This window comes from Mixophyes fleayi, chromosome 5 (assembly GCF_038048845.1).
Source record: "Mixophyes fleayi isolate aMixFle1 chromosome 5, aMixFle1.hap1, whole genome shotgun sequence".
NCBI lineage: Eukaryota > Metazoa > Chordata > Amphibia > Anura > Limnodynastidae > Mixophyes > Mixophyes fleayi.
This window is the reverse complement of record NC_134406.1, coordinates 248,513,096-248,538,924: the sequence shown is the minus strand read 5'-3', so window position 1 is coordinate 248,538,924 and position 25,829 is coordinate 248,513,096. Positions and strand designations below refer to the sequence as shown.

Below are 25,829 nucleotides of genomic sequence, written 5' to 3'. Positions count from 1 at the left end.
ATCATAACTAGTCTACAAAGATTTTTCTAATTATAAAAACTGTCAGAAATAAATTGAAAAAGTTCTCTAGAAATAAGTTTAATTAAATAAAAATAAGTTTTGTGAACTGGCACTAATAAAGTAAAAACAAATGGCAAAACACTTAACAGCTTTTTACTTGTGATAGATTGAGATATAATTCATTAAAAAAACCTGCAAGTGTTACATGATGTAGAAATGTTCCCGGGTTGGCAACCCAGGATCTTCTTATAAGAAAACACGACACAACATTTTCCATAGAGTCTTATAGGGGGTTCATTGGGGAGATATCAGGAGTGCCATTCACATTGCAGCACGGTGGCTAAGTGGTTAGCACTTCTGCCTCACAGCACTGGGGTCATGAGTTCAATTCCCGACCATGGCCTTATCTGTGAGGAGTTTGTATGTTCCCCCCGTGATTGCGTGGGTTTCCTCCGGGTGCTCCGGTTTCCTCCCACACTCCAAAAACATACTAGTAGGTTAATTGACTGCTATCAAAATTTACCCTAGTCTCTCTCTCTCTGTTTGTCTGTGTGTGTAAGTTAGGGAATTTAGACTGTAAGCTCCAATGGGGCAGGGAGTGATGTGTACAGCGCTGCGGAATCAGTGGCGCTATATAAATAAATGGTGATGATGATGATGATAGGTAGTAAAGGTCATTAACAGAAAACAAAAACTGCAGGCCTGTAGAGCAGTTCTATTTCCGCAAATAAGTTTCCATGTGAATTTTTAGATATAAATATTTTTTTTTAAAATCTATTTAATATTTGGTCTGTTTATATATATATATATATATATATATATATATATATATATATATATATATATATATATATATATGTTTTATCTGCCTTCTAATAATTTAGTACACTTTATTTAAAGTGAGAAGTAAAGATCTGTATAATATGCTTGGTAGATGTTGAATTAGTACTAAACTGATGAAATGTGAACAATGATGCAGATATTTTAAGGGTAAAGATGGCTCTTTTGATAAAATTCCTAAAAGTTTAACCTATAGCTCAATGATTATTGTCTTAGCTGCGGTATATTTGGGGTGGAGTTCAAATCCCATTTGAGACATGATTTTTTATATATATTTTTTATCATTTGCAATTTTATTACGTATATTTATTTATCTAGGAAGAACTTAACAATAGTCATTATGATTTGTAGTAAGTTATTATAATAATAGGTCATGCTGAGAGTGTAAGCAAAACAAGCGTTGTAAAGATAATTAAGATGTATAAAGTGAAAAGTAAGAAAGTAACGTTCCATTTATGAGCACTGTTACTAATAAGCAGAGCCGGATTTAGACCTCATGGGGCCCTAAGCAAGATACTGGTTTGGGGCCCCCTCCCTGAAAAAATCCATAGCACTATAGTTTTTTAGCATAACATATACCCCTGGCTGGCAGACTTTAGCCCGGGGGGAGTCAAGCATATAGCACTGGCCCATAAGTAGGGGCCATTTTTAAAGGGTGGTCTCACCACCGGCCCTGGGAAGGCCCTCTGGGGACCGCTGGGCCCTAGGCAATTGCCTAGGTTGCCTAGTGGTAAATCCGGCCCTGCTAATAAGACTGTGGCTGATTTGTAATATTGTGACTATGGGGCACATTTATCAACAGCTGCATAAAATGAAAAATAGTTTTCAATCCAAATTGCATTGATAAGGATTGAACTGTTTCTCGTATTTATAAAAAAATTTCCACAGGAGCAGCAGTCACGAAAAACTGCTGTTCCTGTGAAGTTAAAAACTTTCCTTCTCATTGCCTCTTCGTTCCCGAAGCTGCTGTGCGGTTCATAGAAACCTTGTGCGCATACTCTGTCGAAAACTTCTCTGCATTTCAGTGATGCAGAGAGCGGAGTGTGACAGGGAGGGATCATGTGATCCCTCCACACATGCGCTGTGTGACAGGGAGGGGTCATGTGATCCCTCCACACATGCGCTGTAAAGCTCTGCTCTTCGGAGCAGAGCTGAACAGTGCTGAAAAATAGCAGAAACGGTAACGTACGGCAGCCTGAGCCGGCGTACATTACCGTATGTGTAAAAGGATTTCCATGCACTGTTAAAATTGCGGTACATAGCAGTCCCCATAGACATCTATGGGGACTGCTATGCATTATGAAAAAAAGTGCAAAGTAGCAAGTGAATAAGAAGTTTTAGCCCCAGAGAGCTGGGAGTGGAACTTGCTGTAATCTGCCGGCTGAGTTAATGATCACAGATATGCCGGCACTTTGAGAGATCCTATGAGAAAGGCTGCAGAGAGCTGCGGGTGACCAACACGGATTGTTACACAAACGGACTCAAGTCTCGTGAGTAAGATCTGACAATTATTGATGTTTCATTCATAATTGGACACATAGTGGGAATCCTATTGATATTCACCTGCCAATAATCTTTTAACACAGTTTTGAATTTGGAACGTTACCCATTGGAACTGTTTATATCGTCAGTGACTGATGAACACCTCTGGTCTATAATGAATGGAGCCTGGTTTTAAATAGAAATAATGCTTATCCAGTAATAAGGAGGAATGCTCATTTTTAAATGTGTTTTTTTTGTGATTTATTATGTGGTAATAAAAATATTTGTTTCTAAATTACAATTTTGGTTGGTGGTTCTCATTATAGGTAAGAGAAAAAGTGCCTTTTTGTATTTTTAATTTTATTTCCACAAATGCACCTAATTGTCCGTCTAGCACATTAATAGGTGCATACACACATCCTGGTTCTTAGCTAACTCTCCTGCGTTGTCCTCATCTAGCTGCGTGATTACTATACACATCACTGTTACACTGCCCCTGTCTATACAGCCGGAGGTATGGCGCCTGTTAAAAGTGTAAAAATAGATAAAAGTTTTTATTTTTAAAAAAAGCGCGGGGTCCACCAGCCTGGCCACTATTAACCTTAGTGCTGCCAGCCTACTGCTGGTTACGTGTATTTATTGGGGTTTTATTATTTTTTATTAAAATGTGGGAGCTTATTTTCCACAAGTTTTGTGGAACTACAGGTCTCAGCCATCCCTGGGTGTCAGGGCATGTTGGCACTTGTGGTCCTCCAAGTGCCAGCATGCCCTGGCTGCCATAGGAATGCTGGTGCTTGTATTCATACAAGCATCAGCATGCCCACACTGTTTATGGCAGCCCGGGACTGGCTGGGACTTGTAGTTCCACAAAACGGCGTCTGTTTGTTTTTTGCACTTAATTTTTGCCGTTATTACCCTACACCCACCGCCCAGTGGTGTAGGAAGAGCCCGCTCGTTTTTTGCTGGCAGACCCCACTCCCTAGGAAATCCAGCCCAGCGCTGAACAGCCTGGGGTTGGTTGTCATTATGGCAGGGGGACCCCTGCCACGTGTCCCTCTGCTATAGTGCCACCCACCCCGGCTGGTTTGCCTAGTGCTGGTTATGTGAAAATCGGGGGAACCACATGCAAATTTTCCCCCGATTTTCACGCAACCACCAGTAGGCTGGCAGCACTAGGGTTAATAGTGGCCTGGCGGGGGGACCCCACACATTTTTTTTTTTTTTTTACTTTTATCTATTTTTAAACTTCTGGCAGCTGCCGGACCTTTGGCTCTATTGGCAGAACAGTGTAACAGTGATGAGTTTACTAATCACGCTGGTAGGATGCAGTGTGTTGTATTTGGCAATTTTTAAAGCAAACTCTGGAAATAGCAATTTGACAGAAACACATCTCTGGCGATTTCACATGAAATCTCAGGTTCATACATCAGCGGGTTTCAACTCTTCCGAGAAAATCGCTGGATTTTCAAAATCGAAGCTTGATACATTTACTCCTAGATCTCATTAGCTTCCTTCCTAAAGGCTTTCCCTACTGCCTGAGACATTAAACAACCTTATGGAGATGTTGAGGTTTATGAATGGAGCCGCTCCTATATCACAGGAGATGGCACTTGCCACCAATGCAAATGATGTAAAAATAAGGGTGTCTTAAATTAATCATGAAAGTGAGTGGATCCGATTTTGGTGCAAAGAATCAAGTTGTGTTCTGTATCTACTCAGACTCACAAATCTCGGATCTGTTGGATTTCTCCCAATCCAAACCGCTCATCTATAATATATAGGATTCCATGTGCGTCAGGCTTGTACAAGATAACTTCCTGTTTTCTCACAGATGCATGTTTCAAAAAGGGAAGATTAAATTTGTTTGTAAACACATCTAAACGTTTATTGAATACATATATAATACATAATAAACACGCACACACTCAATGTCATAGATTTGCGATTTTAATTGCATATTAACTTATTTAATGGCGTATTAACGAGCCGTAAACACAGCATTGTGAACGCCAGTGTGTACAGTTAGGGGAGAATTCAATTCCCCTAGAAGTAGCGCAACGTTAAACCTATTACCGCTCTGATAGTACTTTTAACCCGGCTTCCTGCTCGCAGCTCAGGGAGCTGCAAGAAAAAAGCCGGTGTTGAAAACACCGTAGTAACTGTATTTAAGCGCACTATTAGCATAATAACGGTAATAGTCTGCAGGCCGCGTTACTTTTTACAGTAACGCGGCCAATTGAATTCCCCCCTTAGCCTGAGCCAACTTAATTGTGTTCACTTGTGGTTGTAACCAACGTTGGAATATAATAAGGTTGGTTAGCGCACAGATCCCTTAACTATTGGTCTCCAAAGGTGGCCGTTAATCTCTAATTATGCAAGTATACTTTGTGAAACCATTATAACTGCAAGAGATGGAATATAACGCAAGGGGCCCAAGCTGTGCAAATACTTGTGTATTTCAATTGCTCCTGAGAGTTCTCTAGTTATGTTCCTATGTATGAATTCTCCAAACTGATTTATTTTAGTTGCTGCAAGCATTTCTTGGATAGTTAAAGCATTAGGGGTATATTAACTAAACTGTGGGTTTGAAAAAGTGGAGATGTTGCTATTGCAACCAACCAGATTCTAGCTATCATATATTTAGTACATTCTAAAAAATTACAGCATCTGATTGGTTGCTATAGGCAACATCTCCACTTTTTCAAACACGCAGTTTAGTACATATACCCCTTAATCTTCTATGCACATCCTATCTTTACTGCCCTATGTCAGCTTACAGCAACATAGAAAAGATCTGTTCCACTAACGAAACCTGTTAGACACATCAGCTTTTAGCAAAAGAAGAATCATCACAATATACTGATTTAATTATATATCTCAGGTACAGTTTTTATCTTTGACTATATTATTGTGCAAATGGTCATCTGGTATTTACATAAATGTTACAGAATAGCCTCTACGGAAAATATATTTTTAAATATCCCTAAATATTTATGGTTACATTTTGCTGATCTGCACCTGTATTCAATCTAAAGGAAGCCAAATGGATTAAAATAGTAATGAATGCTATTTCTGAAAATTGAATTTTTGGGGGAAATGTAATTTTACATATTGAACCAAGCTGACCTTTGTCAGGAATCCGCTATTTTTATACCACTGGAACAGGAGAGATTAATATAAACCCTAAAGCTTAAAAGAAGATTTTATTTATTCTCCTGGAATTTAATCCAAACCATTATTAAAGAGAGACTAAGATAGTGAACGAGGCAGACATTATTTAAATGTAACAAAATGCTGTCAATGTTAACAAAATCAGATTTATTCTACAAATAAAAATCACATACCTGTGCCTTTTACAGACAGTGTCACTAATTGTTATTAATGTGATATTATAATTATTATTACTAACAAGATCTATAAGCTATATTTATATAATGCCAGCATTCTCCACAGCGCTTTACAAACGGTAATAAAATAAGACTGGGGGGTAAATTTATCAAGCTGAGAGTTTTCCGGCGGGTTTGAAATGTGGAGATGTTGCCTATAGCAACCAATCAGAGTCTAGCTATCATTTTGTAGAATGTACTAAATAAATGATAGCTAGAATCTGATTGGTTTTTCAAACCCGCCGGAAAACTCTCAGCTTGATACATTTACCCCTGGATGTTTCCCCAAATGGGTAACAGCGCCCGACTCACAAGCTTACAAACTATTATTAAAACAATAGTTCAATAGCAATTTTTAACCTTTGCAGTGGTTGAAGTGGACATTTAGAAATGACGATATAGAAATTTAGAAGTGACTGTATCAAAAATATAATGGGACTGTATCAAAAATATAATGGGAATATAATGGGCCTCACTCAGTGGACCTCCTCCCCTACCCACTGTCTTGGTCACTCCCTCGACCTTGTCTTCTCTCACCTCTGTGATCTCTCGGACTTCTCCAACTCTCCCCTTCCCACTCTCCGACCACCATCTCCTCTCCTTCACTCTGTCCTCCTCCCCTGCTCCCACCTCGCCTAAAGCCACCCTCACCAGGTGCAACCTTGACGCCATCGACCCCATCTCCTTCTCCTCCTCTCTTGAAACTCTCCTATCATCCCTTCCCTCTCTGGCCTGATCAGGCGTCCTCTCTCTACAACCTTTCCCTCACTACCGCCCTGGACACCGTTGCCCCTGCCTCCTCTATCCGCCGTCGTCGCCTTATTCCCCAACCCTGGCACTCCAAACTCACCCGCTCCCTCCAAAAGTGCTCTCGCACAGCCGAACGCCTTTGGAGGAAATCTTGGTCCCTGACTGACTTCCTTTACTTCAAATTCATCCTCTCCTCTTTCTGCTCTGCCCTGTCCCTCACTAAACAATCCTTCTTTAAGTCCCTTATCTCTTCTCAGTCCTCTAATCCCCGCCACCTCTTTGCCACATTCAACTCACTCCTCTCCCCCCCTCCCACTGTCCTGCCTTCCCTCTCTGCTTCTGACTTCGCCTCCTTTTTTTCTTCCAAAATTGAAGCCATCAGACGGAACATCTCCTCCTCCCACCCCTCTCCCGCCACCCTCAGCACTTCACCTACTGCCATCAACCAGCTGTGGTCCTCCTTCATCCCCACATCAGGTGAAGAAGTTCGCTCCCTTATTCTTTCCTCTCCACCCTCTACCTGTCCTCTTGATCCCATCCCCTCCCACCTCCTTCGCTCTCTCTCTCCTACTGCCTGCTCTTACCTCGCACACCTCTTCAACCTATCACTCTCCTTTGGTGTTGTCCCATCCTCATTTAAACACGCTCTTATCTCCCCTATCCTCAAGAAACCCAATCTTGACCCCACCTCTCTTGCTAACTACCGCCCTATCTCTCTTCTCCCACATGCCTCCAAATTACTTGAGCGGATTGTCTGCAGCCGCCTCACCAGATACCTCTCTGACAACTCCCTCCTTGACCCTCTCCAATCCGGCTATCGCCCCTCCACTCCACCGAAACAGCCCTGGCTAAAGTTAATGATCTCCTATCAGCCAAATCCAAGGGTCACTACTCCATACTCATCCTCCTCGACCTCTCCGCTGCCTTCGACACCGTGGACCACCCCCTCCTGCTGCAAACTCTTCTCTCTCTCGGCCTCTCTGACTCTGTCCATGCCTGGTTCACCTCATACCTTGCTAACCACTCCTTCTCTGTTTCCACATCTGGTTCTTCCTCCATCCCCTCCCCTCTCCCTGTTGGAGTTCCTCAGGGCTCTGTTCTTGGCTCTTTACTCTTCTCGCTCTACACTTCCTCCCTTGGGGCTCTCATCTCCTCGTTCGGTCTTCAGTATCACCTATATGCTGATGATATTCAACTCTACATCTCTTCTCCTGATCTTTCCTCCTTCCTCCTCTCTTGTGTAACTGACTGCCTCTCAGCCATCTCCTCCTGGATGTCCTCACGCTTTCTTAAAATTAACATCTCCAAAAACTCATTGTCTTTCCCCCACCCAGACTCCCTTCCCACCACGACCTCTCTATCATTGTTAACAACTCCACCATCTCCTCTGTCACCCAACTCCGCTGCCTAGGAGTCCCTCTTGACTTCTCTCTCTCTTTTGCCCCCCACATTCAATCCCTCGCCCAAGCCTGTCGCTTCCAACTCCGTAACATTGCCCGCATCCGTCCCTTCCTCTCTCAAGATGCCACCAAAACTATCATCCATGCTCTCATCATCTCCCGCCTTGACTACTGCAACCTCCTCCTTACTGGCCTCCCCTGCTCCCACCTTGCCTCCCTCCGCTCTATACTCAATGCGGCTGCAAGACTCATCTTCCTCTCACGCCGCTCCTCCTCTGCCTCCCCTCTATGTCTTGCCTTACACTGGCTCCCCTTCCCCTACAGAATCCTTTTCAAGCGCCTCACCACCACTTACAAGGCTCTCTCCCAGTCTACTGCCCCTTATATCTCTAACCTCCTCTCCATTCACACTCCCGCCTGCTCCCTGCGCTCGGCCAATGATCGCCGCCTCTCCTCCACTCTGATCACCTCTTCCCACTCTAGAATACAAGACTTCTCCCGAGCTGCCCCCCTTCACTGGAACGACCTCCCTCGTTCCATCCGTCTCTCACCCAATCTGTGCTCCTTCAAGCGGGCACTTAAAACTCACCTGTTCCTTAAGGCCTACCAACCATCCACTTAACCTCTCACCTCTTCTGTTTCTCCCTGGACCCTTTTTTTTCTCTCCCCTATGCTTCACTGGCTCCCTTCTGTGCCTATTTTGTTTACCCTCCCTTAGGATGTAAGCTCGTATGAGCAGGGCCCCTCTTCCCTCCTGTCTCCATACCTGTTCTTCCGCTCCATCTCTACTGTATTTGCCTGCCTGGAGTTTCTGGAGTACTGGTACTTTGTGTTTATAGTTCTGTACTGTTTTTACCCTGTATAGTCTACTGTTTGTACCGTGTACGGCGCTGCGGAAACCTTGTGGCGCCAAACAAATAAACGATAATAATAATAATGTAAGTGAATGGAATTGACCGTTTGACAATGAAGGCAGTAGGAGAAGTGGTGGCATACCACCGTACACACCCCCACTTCATCCACTGATCCTTACTACATGAACCACAGACCAAAATGTAGATCTTTAGGCTGGGTACACACTATATATAGCAAATTTATCCCGATGATATCGTTAACGATTTTACCAACGACTGAAAGTCCCTATTAGCATGCCGATTCATGCGCACACACTATACACATATTACAACATTTACCTTCAGATCTGCGCTCTTCATCGGTCATAACCATCTGCTGAAAAGATAATTTCTCTGCACACTCCATAGAGATCTATGGACACTGCTGGTCGTAATTGCTTACACACTGCACTATTGGAACAACATTGTTCCATCGTTGAATGAGATTGTTAGTCTATTTATAAAATAAAATCAAATGACACGATAAGCTTTGGAACAATAGTCGTTCATCGTTGGAGCGTACACATTAATGCAATATTGGCTGAACGGTCGTTTATCATGTAATTGGCCCGATAATCAGCTAGAAACACTGTAGCGTGTACCCAGCCTTAAGCTCATATAATTTTACATCCATTCACTATGGATTTCACACAGAGGACATATACCCATGTTACCAAATGCTCAAAAGAGATCATCCCAAACTTGAAAAGAGGGGGCGGGAAGGTGAGTATTAAATATTATCACACAAGTATTTTACATTTTCAGACTCTAAACTGATTTGCATTGTTTTTCAAGTTGAGATTATTGTATTTTTATTGGATTTAATGCAGATGTCTAAGGATTTTACATAAGCCTTTCAGTGATGCCCCCAAGATGCAGACAATCTTGTCACATGTTTATTTATTTCAGATGGTGTTTTCAAGGACATTTTATTGCTGCAGGGCAAATTTTACAGATGGGAATGATGTTGGAGGATGTCAAGATGCATCTACGTTAGTTACTGTAGTTAATTAGGTAATTAATATCATGGTGTATTTAATACTAACAATGGGCCTTGTAGCAATTAATGCAAGAAAATAACTCTCTAGAAAAATAGAATGAATATGTCATTATGGAATCAGCCAAGACCAGCTGTAGCATTCAACAGGTCCTTGACATTAGTTCCATTCAGTAAGCCATGTCCAGATTGCTGAAGGGCTACGATTATTGGGTATCTTACAAAAAAACACATGCAACATACTCAATTAAGTGTATAAAGATGCCAAGAATATAACATATATGCTCAAGAAATTTACATTAAAACAGAATTTTAATAAAATGTTTTGAAAAAATAACTTAAAGGGCCTGATTCATTGAAAAATGTAAATCTCGATACATACCGTATTTTGCGCAAAAGTGCTCTGCACATGCTCAGACACAGCATACTTGCCTACTTTTAGGCAGTGCAGCCTGGGAGAGGGGCGTGATTAGAGGGCGGGAGGGGACGGGCACGGTCAATCGCGCCATTTCACCCCGCCCCTAGCGGCGAAAATGGTGTTTTTCTGCGGGGCCAAAATGACGTGATTCACCGCCAATAGCGTTATTTTGCCCAGGGAATTGCTGGATGCGGGAGACTTGCCTGCTCTGCTGGGAGTCCAGGAGCCTGACCCGGATTTCGGGAGCTTCCTGGACATTCCGGGAGAGTTGGCAAGTATGAGAAACAGGCTATACACCAGTGAACACAAGTGCATTAAATTCATCTGTGAATGCAAATGACACTTCCAACAGCCTACGATTTCAAGGGTGGAGTGAGGGATGGGGCAATGCATGTAGTCATTGTACAGTAAGGGTGTGCCAAGGTTGAGCGCACGCATATCTGTCCAATTCAAGCTTGGGGCATCTCTCAGGTACGTGATTTTTAGCCGCATCACTAGCACCAGCTACAGGGCAGGTGTAAGTGCTGATTGACAGTGATGGTGGTCGTGAATGCATGCCACAACGTGTTTGCAATCAAGAGCAACTGTAAAGATGCATTTTATATACAGAAGACATTAATAACAACCTAATAAATGTATTTCATGTAAACAAAAAAATAAAAAAAAATGTGCTAATGTACTTTTTGTTATTAATGACTAACTATATATATATATATATATATATATATATATATATACACACACACACACGTGTGTGCAGGGGCAGGCTGGGCTGGGGGGCAGGGGGGCATCTGCCCCTCGGGCTGTTCCCATAATGCACTACCTTGGGCTGAGTCACTGGGTCACCTGCATTTTTTTCCATTAAAATAGGCTGCTGATTCAGCTCTTGCCCCCTGGGCTAAAATTTGCCAGCCCTCCCCTGCGTGTGTGTGTTGATGTATGTAGAATGTTTCATCTGTGAGTTCTGGTGGTACTATAGATATATATATATATATATATATAGATATATATATATATATATATATATATATATATATATATATATATATATATATATGCATTGCGCATATCCTGTAGTGTGTTGCGTCTACCGTGTAGTCAGAACATACTTATACCCATATCCAACTGAAAACGTTTCTTCAATCCTCTCCTTTTCATCCAATTTAAAAAAGAAACACAAATTGTATTCACTTTGTGTTCCTTATTAGGCCCGCTATATTTGTAGTGGCAAACAATGGGGGTGGGAGCTATAGACTTTCACATAGAGATGAGGCATTTTAATAATAGGACAATAGACCACTAGAATATATAGGGGGCCACCTTTTGAATTAAAAAAAAATGAGGTCACGGATAGGAAAAAGCTGTAACAGAATCTCTAGTTTACCCCTTTGGTAAACTTGGAAGACAAGGTTTAAAAGAGGAGAAATGGTCTCCTATTCTAAACATACATTAGTATATTATCATTTATTAACACAGGTGATTGTAAGATTTCCTATTTAAAGATGCTCTTGACTAAGGTTAGAGGACCTTATTGTATTCAATCTTCATCTTATGTTCACCTGGGATATCTCCAGTTTATTTACAAATGAGACCAGAACGGAATGTTCAACACAGCACAGATTATTACAGATTAATATGCTGATCTTGTATGCAGTGATCTGTCCAATTTTGTTATTATGTCAGTGAGAGCAGGATAACCCATAACAGGGGTAGTGTGATGTGAGATGGGTCATAGAGACAAAACCAAAGGAAATAATAAGCCTGCACTCGGTATATCCCATATTATATATGGTACCAGCTGCATTATTATTATTCATTTTTATTTATAGGGCGTCACAAAGTATCCGTAGCGCCGTACAAGGACAAACAATGGCACAGTACAAGGTGAAACAGCACAGTATAAGTAACAGTAAGCCCTATAACTCTGGGAGCTCAAAGCACAGCTAGAGAGAGAGGGTAAGGGATAGTCAATACAGGCTGATAACTAGAGCCCAAATCGGTGGGCGTGGATGACAGGTTAAGAGCCACTGAGAGGAACAGATAAAAGCGAGAGGAGTCACAGGGCAGAAGATCCGAGAGGAGGTGGGCTGAGTAGCTGGAGAGTGAAGTTAAAAGTGGTGGAAATAGGAGGCAGGAAAGCCCTGCTCAAAGGTGGGGTCAAGATTGGGCTTCTTAAGAATGGGTGAGACGAGAGCATGTTTAAAAGAAGAGGGGAAGATGCCGGTGAAGAGGGACAGGTTAAAGAGGTGAGCGAGGTGGGAGCAGGTGGAGGGGGAAAGGGAGCGAAGGAGGTGAGGAAGGATAGGGTCCTGGGAACAGGTAGAAGGGGGGAGGATGAAATGAGAGAATGGACTTCCTCTCCCGCGGTAAGGCAGAAGGAATTAAGGAGTTGGTGGCTGGAGGGAGAGGGGGGGTGAGTGGTGGGGAGCGGAAGAGTGAGTGGGGGGTTGGCGGAAGAGTGGACGGAGGAGGAGATTTCAAGTCTGATGGCCTCGATTTTAGAGGAGAAAAAGGAGGCAAAGCCAGTGGCAGAGAGGGAGGATGGGGGGGGGGGAAAGACAGGAGAGTGTTGAAGGTGGCAAAGAGGCGGCGGGGGTTGGAGGACTGGGTATATCTCTTTTTATATATGGTACCAGCTGCATGGCAATATAAATGCCCATATATTAGAGATGCCCGAACTTAAGGGATCCGAGTAGGCTCACGAGCCGACTCGGTATCTCGGCCTGTCCTTGGATATAAATCGAGGCAAAAAGTCATTGCTGCGTTGACGGATCTCGCGGGTTTTGGATCCCATAAGTACCTCCCTCCCCAGGAGATCCAGCGCCATTGCTCACAGAGAAACAGGGGTAGCAGTGTTTTTGTCACTCTCCACTCTCCAGTGACATTGCTCAGTGCCATTGCTCATACAGAAACAGGAGGGGTAGCAGTGTTTTTGTCACTTGACAAAAAATGACTGGAAATGACTTTAAATTAATGTTATTGAGGTTAATAATAATGTATGGGCAAATTTGATTTTAGTAAAAAAAAAAAGGGATTTTAGAAAAAAAAATGGGATCCAAAACCAAAACAAACAGGGGCGGTTTTGCCAAAACCAAAACACAAAGTTAATCCAGATCCAAAACCAAAACCAAAACACGGGGGTCAGTGAACATCTCTACCATATAGGTGCACAAAAAAAAAAAGAGTTGTCACCGCTTATCCTTAACACTGCATCTATGTATATCTAGCAAAATGAAAACATGAGGTATTAGTTCATATTTTGATCAAAACATTTAAGCCTGCATCCCAACGACAAGAGGACGTCATTGTATGCAGGTTTTACACTGATCTAGATGCTTTAAACACCATTAAAATGCAGTTAAATCAGATGCATTTACCTCCCAGGTATAGGGGCTTACATCTAGCAAGGGCTGGCTTGTGAGACACACCCAAATGAGCCTTAAATAGGCTTGGGTCATAGAGTCAAGCAAAAAACCACATGCTGAAAGTTCGATAGTGGAAGTAGCAGGTTCCACAACATCAAAGAGCAGTGATGTGAGACTCCTGTAAAACTGATGCAGGAAAATTGTGGCATTAAACGCACCTCTAAATTAAACAAAGTTCATACATCCAACTGACACACCTGATCAAAAGGGAAGCATCAGGTGACAAAGCTTCTATATATGCAGTTTGAGCGGTAGGAAGATGGCTCACCAGTCCAACACCCGACCATTTGAAGAAGATCTGGGGCTAAGTTGTTGCAGAAGCTACCAATTAATTATTTCCATAAAGAATCTTCATACTTTACTCTAAACAAAAATTCTCTAATCTGAAGTACATAGATGACCTGTATATATATTTAAATATATGCATTAGATATTTGTCTGCAAAGCCTGCTAGCTTTGCCCAGGCATAGGAAAGCATATATCTATTTATCTTGAATTTATGCTTGACAAGCAGGGTTTACTTTATTTATTTTGTATATTTGTTACCTCTGTGTCTATTTGTAAATACTATTGTGCGGCAATATAAATGGTAGTATAGCCTATGCAGACTGTGCTGTATTTAGCACGTTGCTGTGTCCTAAGTGTATTACTGTGCCAGGAGTTTAGGTAATAAGTACACTACCGCAACAGGTTAAAATTAACTAGCAGTGGCAGAGAGCTATAATAACACCATGAAATCAAGTTTAATATTGATCTAACAAGAACGTATAATAACATTTCAGGCATTGAACCCTCGATAAGTCACACTACAAATTAGATCTAAAATACATAAATGTGTCACATCTGGTTAAGACAGAGCTCAGGCATCTAAATGTACTTCCCTCAACGTCACAAGAGGCATTTCTTCAATTTAAGCTTTAGAAGCTATTGTCTCTTAGAAGCAGAACTGTTCTCTTCTCTGCCTTATTGTTCTGTTAGAATGATGTAGTGTGTTTTGTACTGTCAATCAAACAGTTCCATAACACAGACTCTCTGTGATGAGCTAGGTGTGAATGTGACAATATATTTATTGCAAGACTGCACTTTGTGTTCCCGTCTGTCATTCATGTGCTATTCTATTTTACTACATAGCGGAATGCACTGACCCTATCATTCTTTGAAATAATCCTTAATTACACCTCATAAAACTTGGCAGAAAATAGACTCTGTGGGCAAGAAGACTTCTTACATTGTGGTATAAAAAAGGAGCTATTTTCTGCTACATTAAACAAATGTAAATGGCTTATTATGAACATAAAATTATATATTTCAGGGTAAGAATGCAAATATATATTTCTTGCATGATTGCTGAGATGTGTCAGTTGTTTTCACTAACTTTCATGAATTGCACTTTAATTGACTAGCTAATGTCTGTGATTATGTGTGTGCTTCTTGCCTTCAGTTTTTCAACTCAAAAAGCATCTTAATTTCCTTCTGAGAACAAAAATTGATCATGAGAGTAATTTCCGCTCAAATGCATAAAATGTACTCCAGCAACCTTATCCAGACCATTCTGTGTTTCTCTGTTCTATGGAACTAAGTTATGTTGCATCTATAAGGGAGATACAGTTCTGTCCTGCTTACCTGGAACCCCAGCTTCCATCCAAAAGCTAATGTCCGTTCCATCGGCAGGGTCATAAAGTTTGGTTAGATTTATAGGTGCCAAGAGCTGCATAACTTCGGCCATGATGGCTCTCGCCGCCGGATTTCCGGAAAACTGCATACCAAGCGGCATATAAGTGCCAGTGTCAGTCTCCATCACAAGATCCATGTTTGCAATGTCTTTCTATTTATAAAATAAATAGACAACATCAGAACATTTTGAATCAAAATGACAAATATTTAATTGTGGATTGAACTGATGTGTGTGTTAAAATAAAAAGAAGTAAGATCATAATAAAGAAAATGTTATGGCAAGTGTTTCCCTGTCTAAACAGATTAGTTAGATTATTTCTTACATATAGTATAAAGAACATATGCAGTTTATTTAATAAATCCAATAGGTTTTTTATGGTTCATACTTTTTTCATACTGTCCTTCAATTCTCTAAATAGCTTGAATTCAAATATATAATTAGATTATATTTTCACCCAGTTTGCATATAGAGGATATCATGCATGTTGCACAATATGACTGCGTACATGAGATACAGAGGGATTGTGAAACAAAATTTGAAAATCAAATGAGTCAAATGAAACAAATCCCTATATCGGGCGAAAAAGGGTGTTTTTGCCAAGGAGAGGGCTTTTTTTTGCATTTTGCTCATCTATCACCAGTGATAGCACTTCTATCTCCTCGAATAACCCCACTGGAAACAATAGCAATCACTTCCTCATGGAAAACATGGGGAAGCCTGTTGAACAATTAACATGGCAGTATATGTACCTCTATAATCCTTCTTCAGCTATTTAAATCTCAGGATGACAATAGCAGAAGAAAATCAATGAAACAATGCTTTATTATTTAAATCAAAAAATGTTTCAATTTTCAACTGTTTGAAATTTTCTCCAACTGACCTGGAGAAGAGGTACGTTAAGCCGCAACACTCCCAAGCAGTGATAACAGATTTGTTATCAGTACAATAAGTGACTATAAAAAAACATCACTATTATCATTGCATATTGTTAAAAAGGCCTACAAGTGGGGTATGATCAGCCTTTCTTCCAATGTGTATATATATATATATATATATATATATATATATATATATATAAGTCAGTAACACTCCTCATAGTGTTCCTCTCTCTGTGTTGGATATTTACAGTACATGTGAAAAATAACCGATCGACCCTCACTTTCGAATCTTGTTGCAAAAGTCATTCATGACGGTTGGTATGAGGTTCTTTTGTTGATATGTGTTTGTTTTTTTCCAAACATCGGGTAGTTCCTTAAGATCTATCCTTCCATGGAATCCATACTAGTATTTTTCAGATGGCAGAGCAATGAGCTTTAACATTTACATTGTTGAAAAAGACCTATAGATCCCTGGATTTAGCTTTTGAGCTCCTTGCAATTACTCAGCATCAGAGAGTCTGGTCTTTGGGTGGATTTGCTGGGATACTCACTCCTGTGAAGATTGGCTGCAGTGTTCTCTATTTGTTAATTATCTTTTTAAATGCAGGAATGAAGGCCTTTAAATAGTTTGGAATCTCTCCAGACTGAGTCCTAAAAACATGACCTGTTGTAGCTCTTGAGGCCTGTGTTTGAACGCCTCTGGTATATGGTATGCCAACACCTGAAATAAGGGGTGCAACACTATATTACTGGGCCCCATAGCAAAATATGGAGGGGGCCCAGTGATGGAATCTGTCCTCCCGCAGTCCCTGCACTGCTCTTCTAAGCATGTGCCAGGTCCTGTCCAGAGAAGCTCTTTTTCAGCTTCACTGTACTTGTGCTCACATGAGAGTGGATGCAGGCAGCAGTGGAACTACAACGGTTGTGTGGCTGGGACATATAGCCGCAACACCCCCTGCAATAGCGACACTGCCCAAAATGCTTGTGCAAACGAAACTCTGCTTGTATAAATGTAGCTGGCTGACACCCTGCTGGCTGACAACGTGGGCTAGAATATAATCCTGCTTGATTATAATCTCTCTTGCAGTAAAGCCTATACTAACAATACCTGAACATCTGTAAAGAGGATTTTCCTTAACAATTTTTTGATGGCAGTGGTGGGATGTTAAAGGGGGGCCTTGTATTCAACTAATCACAATTGACTCAAGTGCTCTAGTGCATAGACTGATGCTGTGGGAGAATATGCAAAGACTCCTGTGTCTACCAACTTTCCATGAGCATTATAAGAAATCATTGCAGATATTATACATATTGTATAATGTATTATGTATTAGCATGTTGGATTAAAAAAGTATGAAAATGCTTATGCTAAATTATTAAGCTGCGAAAATAGGAACAGGAAAAAATTCAAGTGTGTTTCCAATAGGTCAATAATTCCAGAGTAATTAAAATGTTTTAGTGGAGCAGTAAAAATAAGCGCTTAAATTGTAAGCATGTCAGTTCAACAGCTGAAGGCTGCAAGATAGCAATCTTTATTTCTACAGTGAAGAAAGTATCTTAATTTTCCTTCCAGATTCTTGCAGCCACAATGTCTACTACATTGTGGCTGCAAGATGTATATGTGTGTGTATATATATATATAACAAATATAATATGGTACGCTCCACAAGGTGCTCAATAAAGTAAGACATATGCACTAATTAATCCCACATACTGATATGTGTAACAATTGGTCAGGAGTCAGCTGCTATTTATAAGCCTCTTCTCAACAAATGTGAGACCAGATTGCTTTCTTGCACCAAGACAATCGTTTCGTCTGCTATGGTACCTTTATAAAGATATCTCTGAGGAGGAATTCTGTGCACACGGGACATCATCATCATTTAATTATAAAGCTCCAGCAAATTCCGTAGTGCTTTACAATTGGGAGCAAACACAGTAATAAAACAATACTGGGTAATACAGACAGAGAGCTAAGAGGATCCTGCTCGCAAGCTTACAGTCTATAGGACAATTTGAGTCTGATACATTAGGTTAAGTCCTACATATTGCATAATGGTCCAGCCAGAATGCAGAGTTAAAAAGTGTTTAGTGGGCTATATGATCCAGTCACGAAGCTATGTTAGTCAGGGGCTCAAAGGGTTGTAGTCTTGTGTGAACTCTGTAAAGGGTGGAAACAGGGTAACCTAGGGAGGTTAAGAGTTTGGTTGAGGAATATTATAAGCTTGTCTGAAGAGGTGGGATTTCAGAGAAGGCTTGAAGGTTTGAAGACAATAGGAAAGTCTTATTGTGTGAGGGAGGGAATTCCACAAAATCCTGTAACCGGGAATGGGAGGTTGTAATGAGAGTGGATGAGAGATGCAGTTCTTGTGCAGAGGTGTCAAGTTGGGAGATATTTTGAGACAAGCGAGGAGATGTATGTTGGTGCAGCTTTATTGATGGCCGTGTATGTTAGTGGAAGTATTTTATACCAATGGGAGATTAGAAGTATGTTTGTTTAGCAGTGTCCAGAGAATTTTGATAGGAGTGGTAGATAGCACTACATGTAAGGAAATCATTAGAGCTACGAAATGTATGCCAATGACCTTCTGCTTTACGAGAATGTTTTTGAAGATTTTGTGTTACCAAGGCTGACATTGAAGTTGCTGCGGAGTATGAAGAGTCGCTGGGGCCACTTAATCAAGGACTGTTGCTAGGGTTTGGTGAAAATTAGGTACTGGCATATTAAGGGAGGAGAATGTGAGAGGTGGAAAACTGTTGAAGATTAATAGTGTTAAGATGCGTGCTTGAGGCGGCTTGGTAGAGTTTGACAGCAGAGAGATTAAAGTACTAGGGTTGAGGGTGTTGCTGATAAGGTGATGATCCGAGATGGGGAAAGGAGTGTTAAGGAAATCAGAAACTGAGCATAGTCTAGAGAAAACAAAATCAAGGCAGTGGTCATCCCAATAAGTAGAGGATTCAACCCAATGGGTGAGCCAAGGGAGGATGTTAGAGAGAGTAGATTGGAAGCAGCATTGCAACATGGATTAGCAATGGGGATGATGAAATCACCCATGATGATGGTGGTGGTGTCAGAAGATAGGAAGTGAGGGAGCCATGCAAAGAAATATTCAATAAATTGTTGGAGTGGTCCAGGAGGGCGACAGATCACAGCAACATGCATATAAAACGGATTCAAAATCCAAATAGCATGCACTTCAAAAGATGTGAACAGGAGTGATGGGACATTTGCTAAAACTGTAAATGTGCACTGTGGGGAGAAAAGTAGTCCAACCCCACCTCCTTGTCTGCCTCCAGGTCTAGAGGTGTGGGAATCTCTGAGAAATCTCTGAGAAAAAGGGGAATATTGTTGCAAAATAGGGGAATGTCTGTGAAAAAGGGGACAGGGAAGAGGGGAAAAGAAACAATAAAAATTACAGAATGCAGGCACTCAGAGGACAGAAGTTGTTGGAATTATAAACAATCACATACATAATAATAGACACGCCCTTTGGTGGAGTAGGACACACTACTTGGGAAGAATAGGGCACGTCCCCTTTGGCGGACTGACGCACTTCTCGTGGCGCAAATTTGGTATTTCCATATTCTCCCTGAAATCATTTTTCAAAAGTCGTCAAGTATGGTATCAGGCCACATATGATGTCTTTCTGCTGGAGTTATTATGTGATATGAAGCGATCCTACTTTTTCCTGGTACGCACATTGATTGTAACTTTTAAACTACCTAATAAAATATTGTGAGAGAGAGAGATGTAATGGTCTATAATTGAAACTTATACAGTCACGTCCAAAAATGTTGGACCCTTACAGATTTTTCTAGTTATGCACCATTTCTTCCAGAATTTTGCTGATATATACTTTGGTTTCCACATGTGTTTCTTTGGTTTGCAGTGGAATAAAACAAACAAAAGCAGAAAATTGACTAAGTCATAACTTATTCCACACAGAAATCCATGGGCCAGATAAAATTATTGGCACCTTTTAGAAGTAGTTAGAAATAATTCGTTTTCATGCAGGTGATTCTCCTTCTCTCAGCTGTGGTGAGTAGCAGGTGCCTGCAATATAAAACGCACTATGATCCTGAATAGAGAAAATGACTCATTCTCCTGTTTTGTGTCACTGTAATGAGTATGTAGAAAAGTAAGAAAATGGGGAGGGTGCCAATATTTTTGGCCACATCTCTATGAATATTATTTACGCATCTGAATATCAATATGTAGATGTAACCTGATGATAATTACAGATGCAGCTTGATAGTGCTATTACTAAATGCTAAAGCCATAATACACTATGTGCACACAATAAAATGTAATATAATGGAATGCCACAGTGCCATATATACAGACAAGACAATAGTGTCTTGATCTTGACTGATATTTTTAAATGCCAAAGTTGCATTTTACTAGATAAAATTAAGTTAAATACAAACACTCCCCACATCCATTGTTTACCCCTTTAAAAATCCAATGTTCCCTGCAGTAGTCCAAATGGAAATGACAAAAAAGTCATGTGACATTAGACTTGATATAACCCCGACACTAATGAAATCATAAACAGCTATAGAGTGCTGTTTATAGTAATCATCATCATCAAGTATGTTTGCCCCAGCCCTCCACTATACACAAAATATATGGGATACGTCCAGGTGAAGACTCCCTCACTTTACTCAGCTTACACTTGCCCCGCCTCTGTTTCGTCTTTCTAGCGTAAGGTAACTCAAGTCTATGATATGCAAAAGTCTATAAACCAACACAGTTTTGGTCCGCATGCACAATACGTAAATATGTATCTCATTCCAATATGATTGATGCACGCCGAACTCTACAGTGTGTGTGAATGATTAAACATTCTCTGTAAAGCGCTATTTAATATGTTAGTGCTATAGAAATAAAGGTTAGAAAAGATGGCAAATTAGTAAATAAGTAATAACGTATTAATTTGCAGTACGAGTGAGTGCACCTATATGACCTGTAAAGACTCTATGAATGCCTTCAGTATAGGCCCCACTGTTGAAAATCTGACCTAAATAGACGAGGATCACCTCTCATATAAACCAAAGTGTTCTATTTAACTGTTCTCTGTGTCTTAAATCTCTCATTGGAAAGTGAGTCGGTTACTCAAAGTTCTACTTGTACTTATAAGTTAGAAAAAAAGTGACAGAACATCTTTACTATCCAGAGTCTGCTAATGACAAAGAAGAGTTCATATTCTCTATTATTACCATGTCCCACTTCACTGGCAATCCAATCCTCCTATTTATCTCTGTGATTGCTCCTATAACCTATCCTTAGGTGAATTGTGAAAACCTCTGTATGTCACATCAGTCTGTAATTTGAAGTCAGATGTGAAAATCGCATCTCCGTTTACCCATAAATTATATTCTCTACTGGAAATCATGAGGATATATCCTTTCTGTGTCTGCGTGTTGACTTAAGGTACAACTGTATAATGCAACTTGGAAAAAGCCAACGCATTTAAATATATACACACAAATCCTTCAAAACATTACAGAATTATATTCATTTAGGTAAATTAGGATTGTGATGAGCTAGAACATGACGACAAGCCAGCTTCCTGTTCTCCAAATAGAGAAGGCGACACTTTTGATTTTATCAGCTTTTTGAAAATATAGATTTTACCAGGGGAATAACTTTCACTGGGTCCAATAGTGAAATTTGGGGGGAGGGGGGTGGGTGGTGAGGCACATGTAATTATTGCACCAGAGGCCCCATCTCTACCCTTCTGAACATGGGTGGGTGTCACTGCCTGCTCAATGGAGCCCAGTATGAGCTTTTAGTTCCTCTATGATAATTATCAGATGATTAGAACAGGGGCCTCTCTCACTGCCAAGCGGGGTCATCCAGAGTGGATGGACTTGAATTGCTGGGCCCTCCTCACTACCAGGCCCAATAGCGGCTGAAGATACGCCCCTGGACTGTACCAATATTGTTGTAATTGAACTGGTCTGAATTTTCAGGGATGGCACAGGGATCTGATGATTTTTCACTGCTTAACATGGGTGATGAGCTGCTCAATCTCAATGGTCTTGTTCTGTCTAGTACCTGCAGTTCTCATCCTCACATTTTTTATCTTCGTATCGCATGCATAAAAAATAGTTTTTCGGTGGTAACACCATGGTTGGGCTGGCCAGGCAATGTCCTTGCATGGCTGTATTTATAAGTAATGCTACCTTAACTTAGTAATCACCACACAGTCATGGCCCAGGCATTACTAACCAATCATTTGCTGTGGGACCCACTAAAATCCCCTCCCAACTTTACTGTCATGCAACTGACACTGCCTACCCTGATAAAGCATATATGAGCTGCATGTACTGAAAACAATTCACAGGTGGAACTGAGATGAGATAGGGGCTGCTGAGGTGGGAAAGGAGAGTTGAAGCAAGGCATTGATGGCCAAGGTTCTTTATGGTGCACAACCTTCATGTCGCTTACTGGGGTCAAAGTCATCTATTTCTAGTAATTGGCAACACACGTAAAGAGAGCCAGCTCCTATTACTGTACATGACTTTGACTGACCAGGAGACCTGCAACAAGTTAAAAGAAAGTACGTAAAAGTTAAAAACATAAATAAAAAGTCGTTTCTCCACGGAGGACTGCCTGACACTATTGCTGTATTCAGGGCCGCAATCAGAAATCGTGGGGCCCAGTACAATGAAGCAGGCAGGGCCCCCCGATGACCCCCCCCCCCCCCCCCCCCCCCCCGATGAACCAGGGCCGTCTTTCCGACTGGGCACGATGGGCAGGTGCCCGAGGGCCCAGGGGGAAAGGGGGCCCAAAGCAATGAAAAAAAAACCTGTAGAAAAAAAAACGAAAAAACCTTACCTTTTGTGGTCACGATCCGGCTCCCTCCCTGGTCCCCTCTGCGTTCCACTGCGGAATTTAAGGCTTGAAGGTACAGAGTTACGGCTCTGCCCGCTTTCCTCCAGTCCCGGCGTCTCCGCTCCTGTCTTCAGCCTGGCTATCACTGTGACAGCCAGGCTGAAGACAGCAGCGGAGATGCCGGGACTGGAGGACAGCGGGCCCCCTGGTATGTGTGTGTGTGCGCCGGGTCCCCTGGTATGCCCGGGCCCGGTACATGGGTACCCCCTGTACCCCCCTGATGTCGGCCCTGGCTGTATTCCCAAAATATCCCCTTATGAACTTGATGCTTAATCCTACTTAAATCCCTAATGATTCAAGTAAAAAATGTGAGATGTTAAAAAGGGATTATTGAGATGATGATCTATGATATGGATAGCTCAGCATGGAGGAGAAGCTTAATGTTTCATATCAGTGCATTTTCGATTCCAGTGAAAGTCATATCCACAACAGTCCTTTTCTTCCTTACACAAGGCTCCTGTTTTTGGATTGATATATAGACCTGTGTGATCCTATCACTAACTCCTAGAAGTGACAGGGTGCAGAACTAAGAGGTAAGACCCAGTAACAACGTTGTCTAGTTTGCCCCCCTGTCATACCCCTCAGGCCTGCAGTCCCATCACTGTTATTTTTGCTGGGAAAAAATGGTAGTTCGCAAAGACCAAGTAGCAAAATAAAAAAGTAATTAAAAATACTATGTAACCATGCTATGCTGCTCTAACAGTGTAGGCCTGTATCTAGTTTTCTGGTATGATGAATACAGCCCTGCTCTTTGTCCAGTAGACTTACATTGTGTAGTGGATCAAAATCCAACTTACTACTTTCCAGGAATGTCCAGGAGACTCACGAGTTTCAGGCAATCCTCCCAAATCCTGCCTACATTCCCCGCTGCACAATGACCTTTCTCCGCATTTGCCTACTTTTGAGTGTTCTAAATTTCACGAGTAGGACCTAAATATGAACAATTGTAATAGTCAAAAAGTGCTAAAAATTAAAAGCAGAACAGAACTGATTTAGCCAGCAAATGTAGTTCCACAACAGCTGGCCATAGTTCCACAATACTTAGGCAAAAGAAACTGGGAAACCAGTGTTGCTCAAAGTTGCACGAGAACCTCTTTAGGATCCAACTTTTCTGCTTGCCAAACACTGCATTTTTCCTGCAAAGTACAGTGAACAGATATTTTAATTCAATTTAATGACACTTTTCACGCAATAAGTGGAACATTGTATTTTTTTCGCATGAGCAAAAACACATTATCCACTGCACTATTATGATAATATTCTACTCTTACATAGGTTGTGATGGATTTATTATTTTTATTATTATTACCATTTATTTATATAGCGCCACTAATTTCGCAGCGCTGTACAGAGAACTCACTCACAAAACTCCCTGCCCCATTGGGGCTTACAGTCTAAATTCCCTAACACACACACACACAGACACACACACACAGACACACACACAGACACACACACAGACACAGAGACAGACAGGCAGACAGACAGACAGACAAACTAGGGTCAATTTGCTAGCAGCCAATTAAACACCCGGAGGAAACCCACGCAAACACGAGGAGAACATACAAACTCCTCCCAGATAAGACCATGGTCAGGAATTGAACTCATGACACTACCAAATAGATATGTCGCTATAACTTACTTTCTGTTGCATTGTAAAGCAGTGTCAACAATATGAAGCCAGCCTAAGTTGCTGTATGAGCCCGGAACATTTTGTTTCTTCTGATGAAACTAAACAGAGCCTGTAGTCTGCTATTTTCCTATTTATAACTTAACAGCATGTGCTTTTAATATTGAGCCACCCACATAATATATCCATGTCCTTCGTTAAAATATATATTTTCCATACCTGACAAATTATTAGCACATGGTAAAAGAATTAACATTTTTAATAAATGAATATTAAACTATTCATGATTTTTACAGGATATATGAGGCATTCAGAACATACATTTCAGGTTAGTAGAAAAGGCAAATGTAGCAACCACATGCTCTGTGAAACAGTACAGTATGCTGTATGAAATTTCAAGCAAGCTATTTATATATACACACATTACCCTTTCTACAGTTGTATCCATTAAACAAAGCAATCATTTTGATTTACTTTGGAATAAAGGAGAATATAAATATTTTAGTTAACAATAAAAGTTTAGCTAATTCACCCAAAAAACAATAAAAACGTAAAGTTACTATAGTTATAGATATAAGCAAAAATGGGGGGAGGGGGGCACCACTCTGTTACTTGGGAAAAAAGACAGAGCAAAACCAACAAAAAAATTGCAATAACATAAGTTATGATGAATGATGTCTTACTACCAAGTTAGTGTTGGAACATGCATCCATTATTCAGTTGGCATGTTACTGCATTTTATTATCTATTCCAGAGGAATAGGAATCTGCTGATTGCGCACTGCTCCCCCAACTGATAAAATATTAGCGTTGCTGCTATATTAGGTCAAGTCTTGGCTGTCAGCCTGCATTAATTGATATATCCATTTGGACTACTGTAGGGTGATTCCCATTTGATTTTTAAAAGGGGAAACAACAGATGTGGAAGTGTTTGTATTTAATTACATTTTATGTTTAAAATGTGACTTTCGCATGTATTAATAACTGTGAAGACACTATTCTCTATGGTGTATAGGACACTTCATTACATTATTATATTGTGTACAAATAGGGAAAGGCAACATTAGCATTTACTACAACACTGTCAAGCTGCATCTCTTGGCTGTCATGGGGGAAAGTGTACACACGGTTCGTCTGATGTACCTCTGTAGCAAA

General features: G+C 40.9%; 1 protein-coding gene across 2 annotated transcripts in view; it reads right to left on the bottom strand.

Moving 5' to 3' along the window:
- The window catches only part of CPQ (carboxypeptidase Q), a 331,562-nt gene that overhangs the window by 21,853 nt on the left and 283,880 nt on the right, over positions 1-25,829 (bottom strand). For both annotated transcript variants that reach the window (XM_075213841.1, XM_075213840.1), the window contains exon 7: positions 15,215-15,416. In XM_075213841.1, coding sequence (XP_075069942.1) covers positions 15,215-15,416 — 202 coding nt within the window. The remainder of the gene's footprint in view (positions 1-15,214; positions 15,417-25,829) is intronic.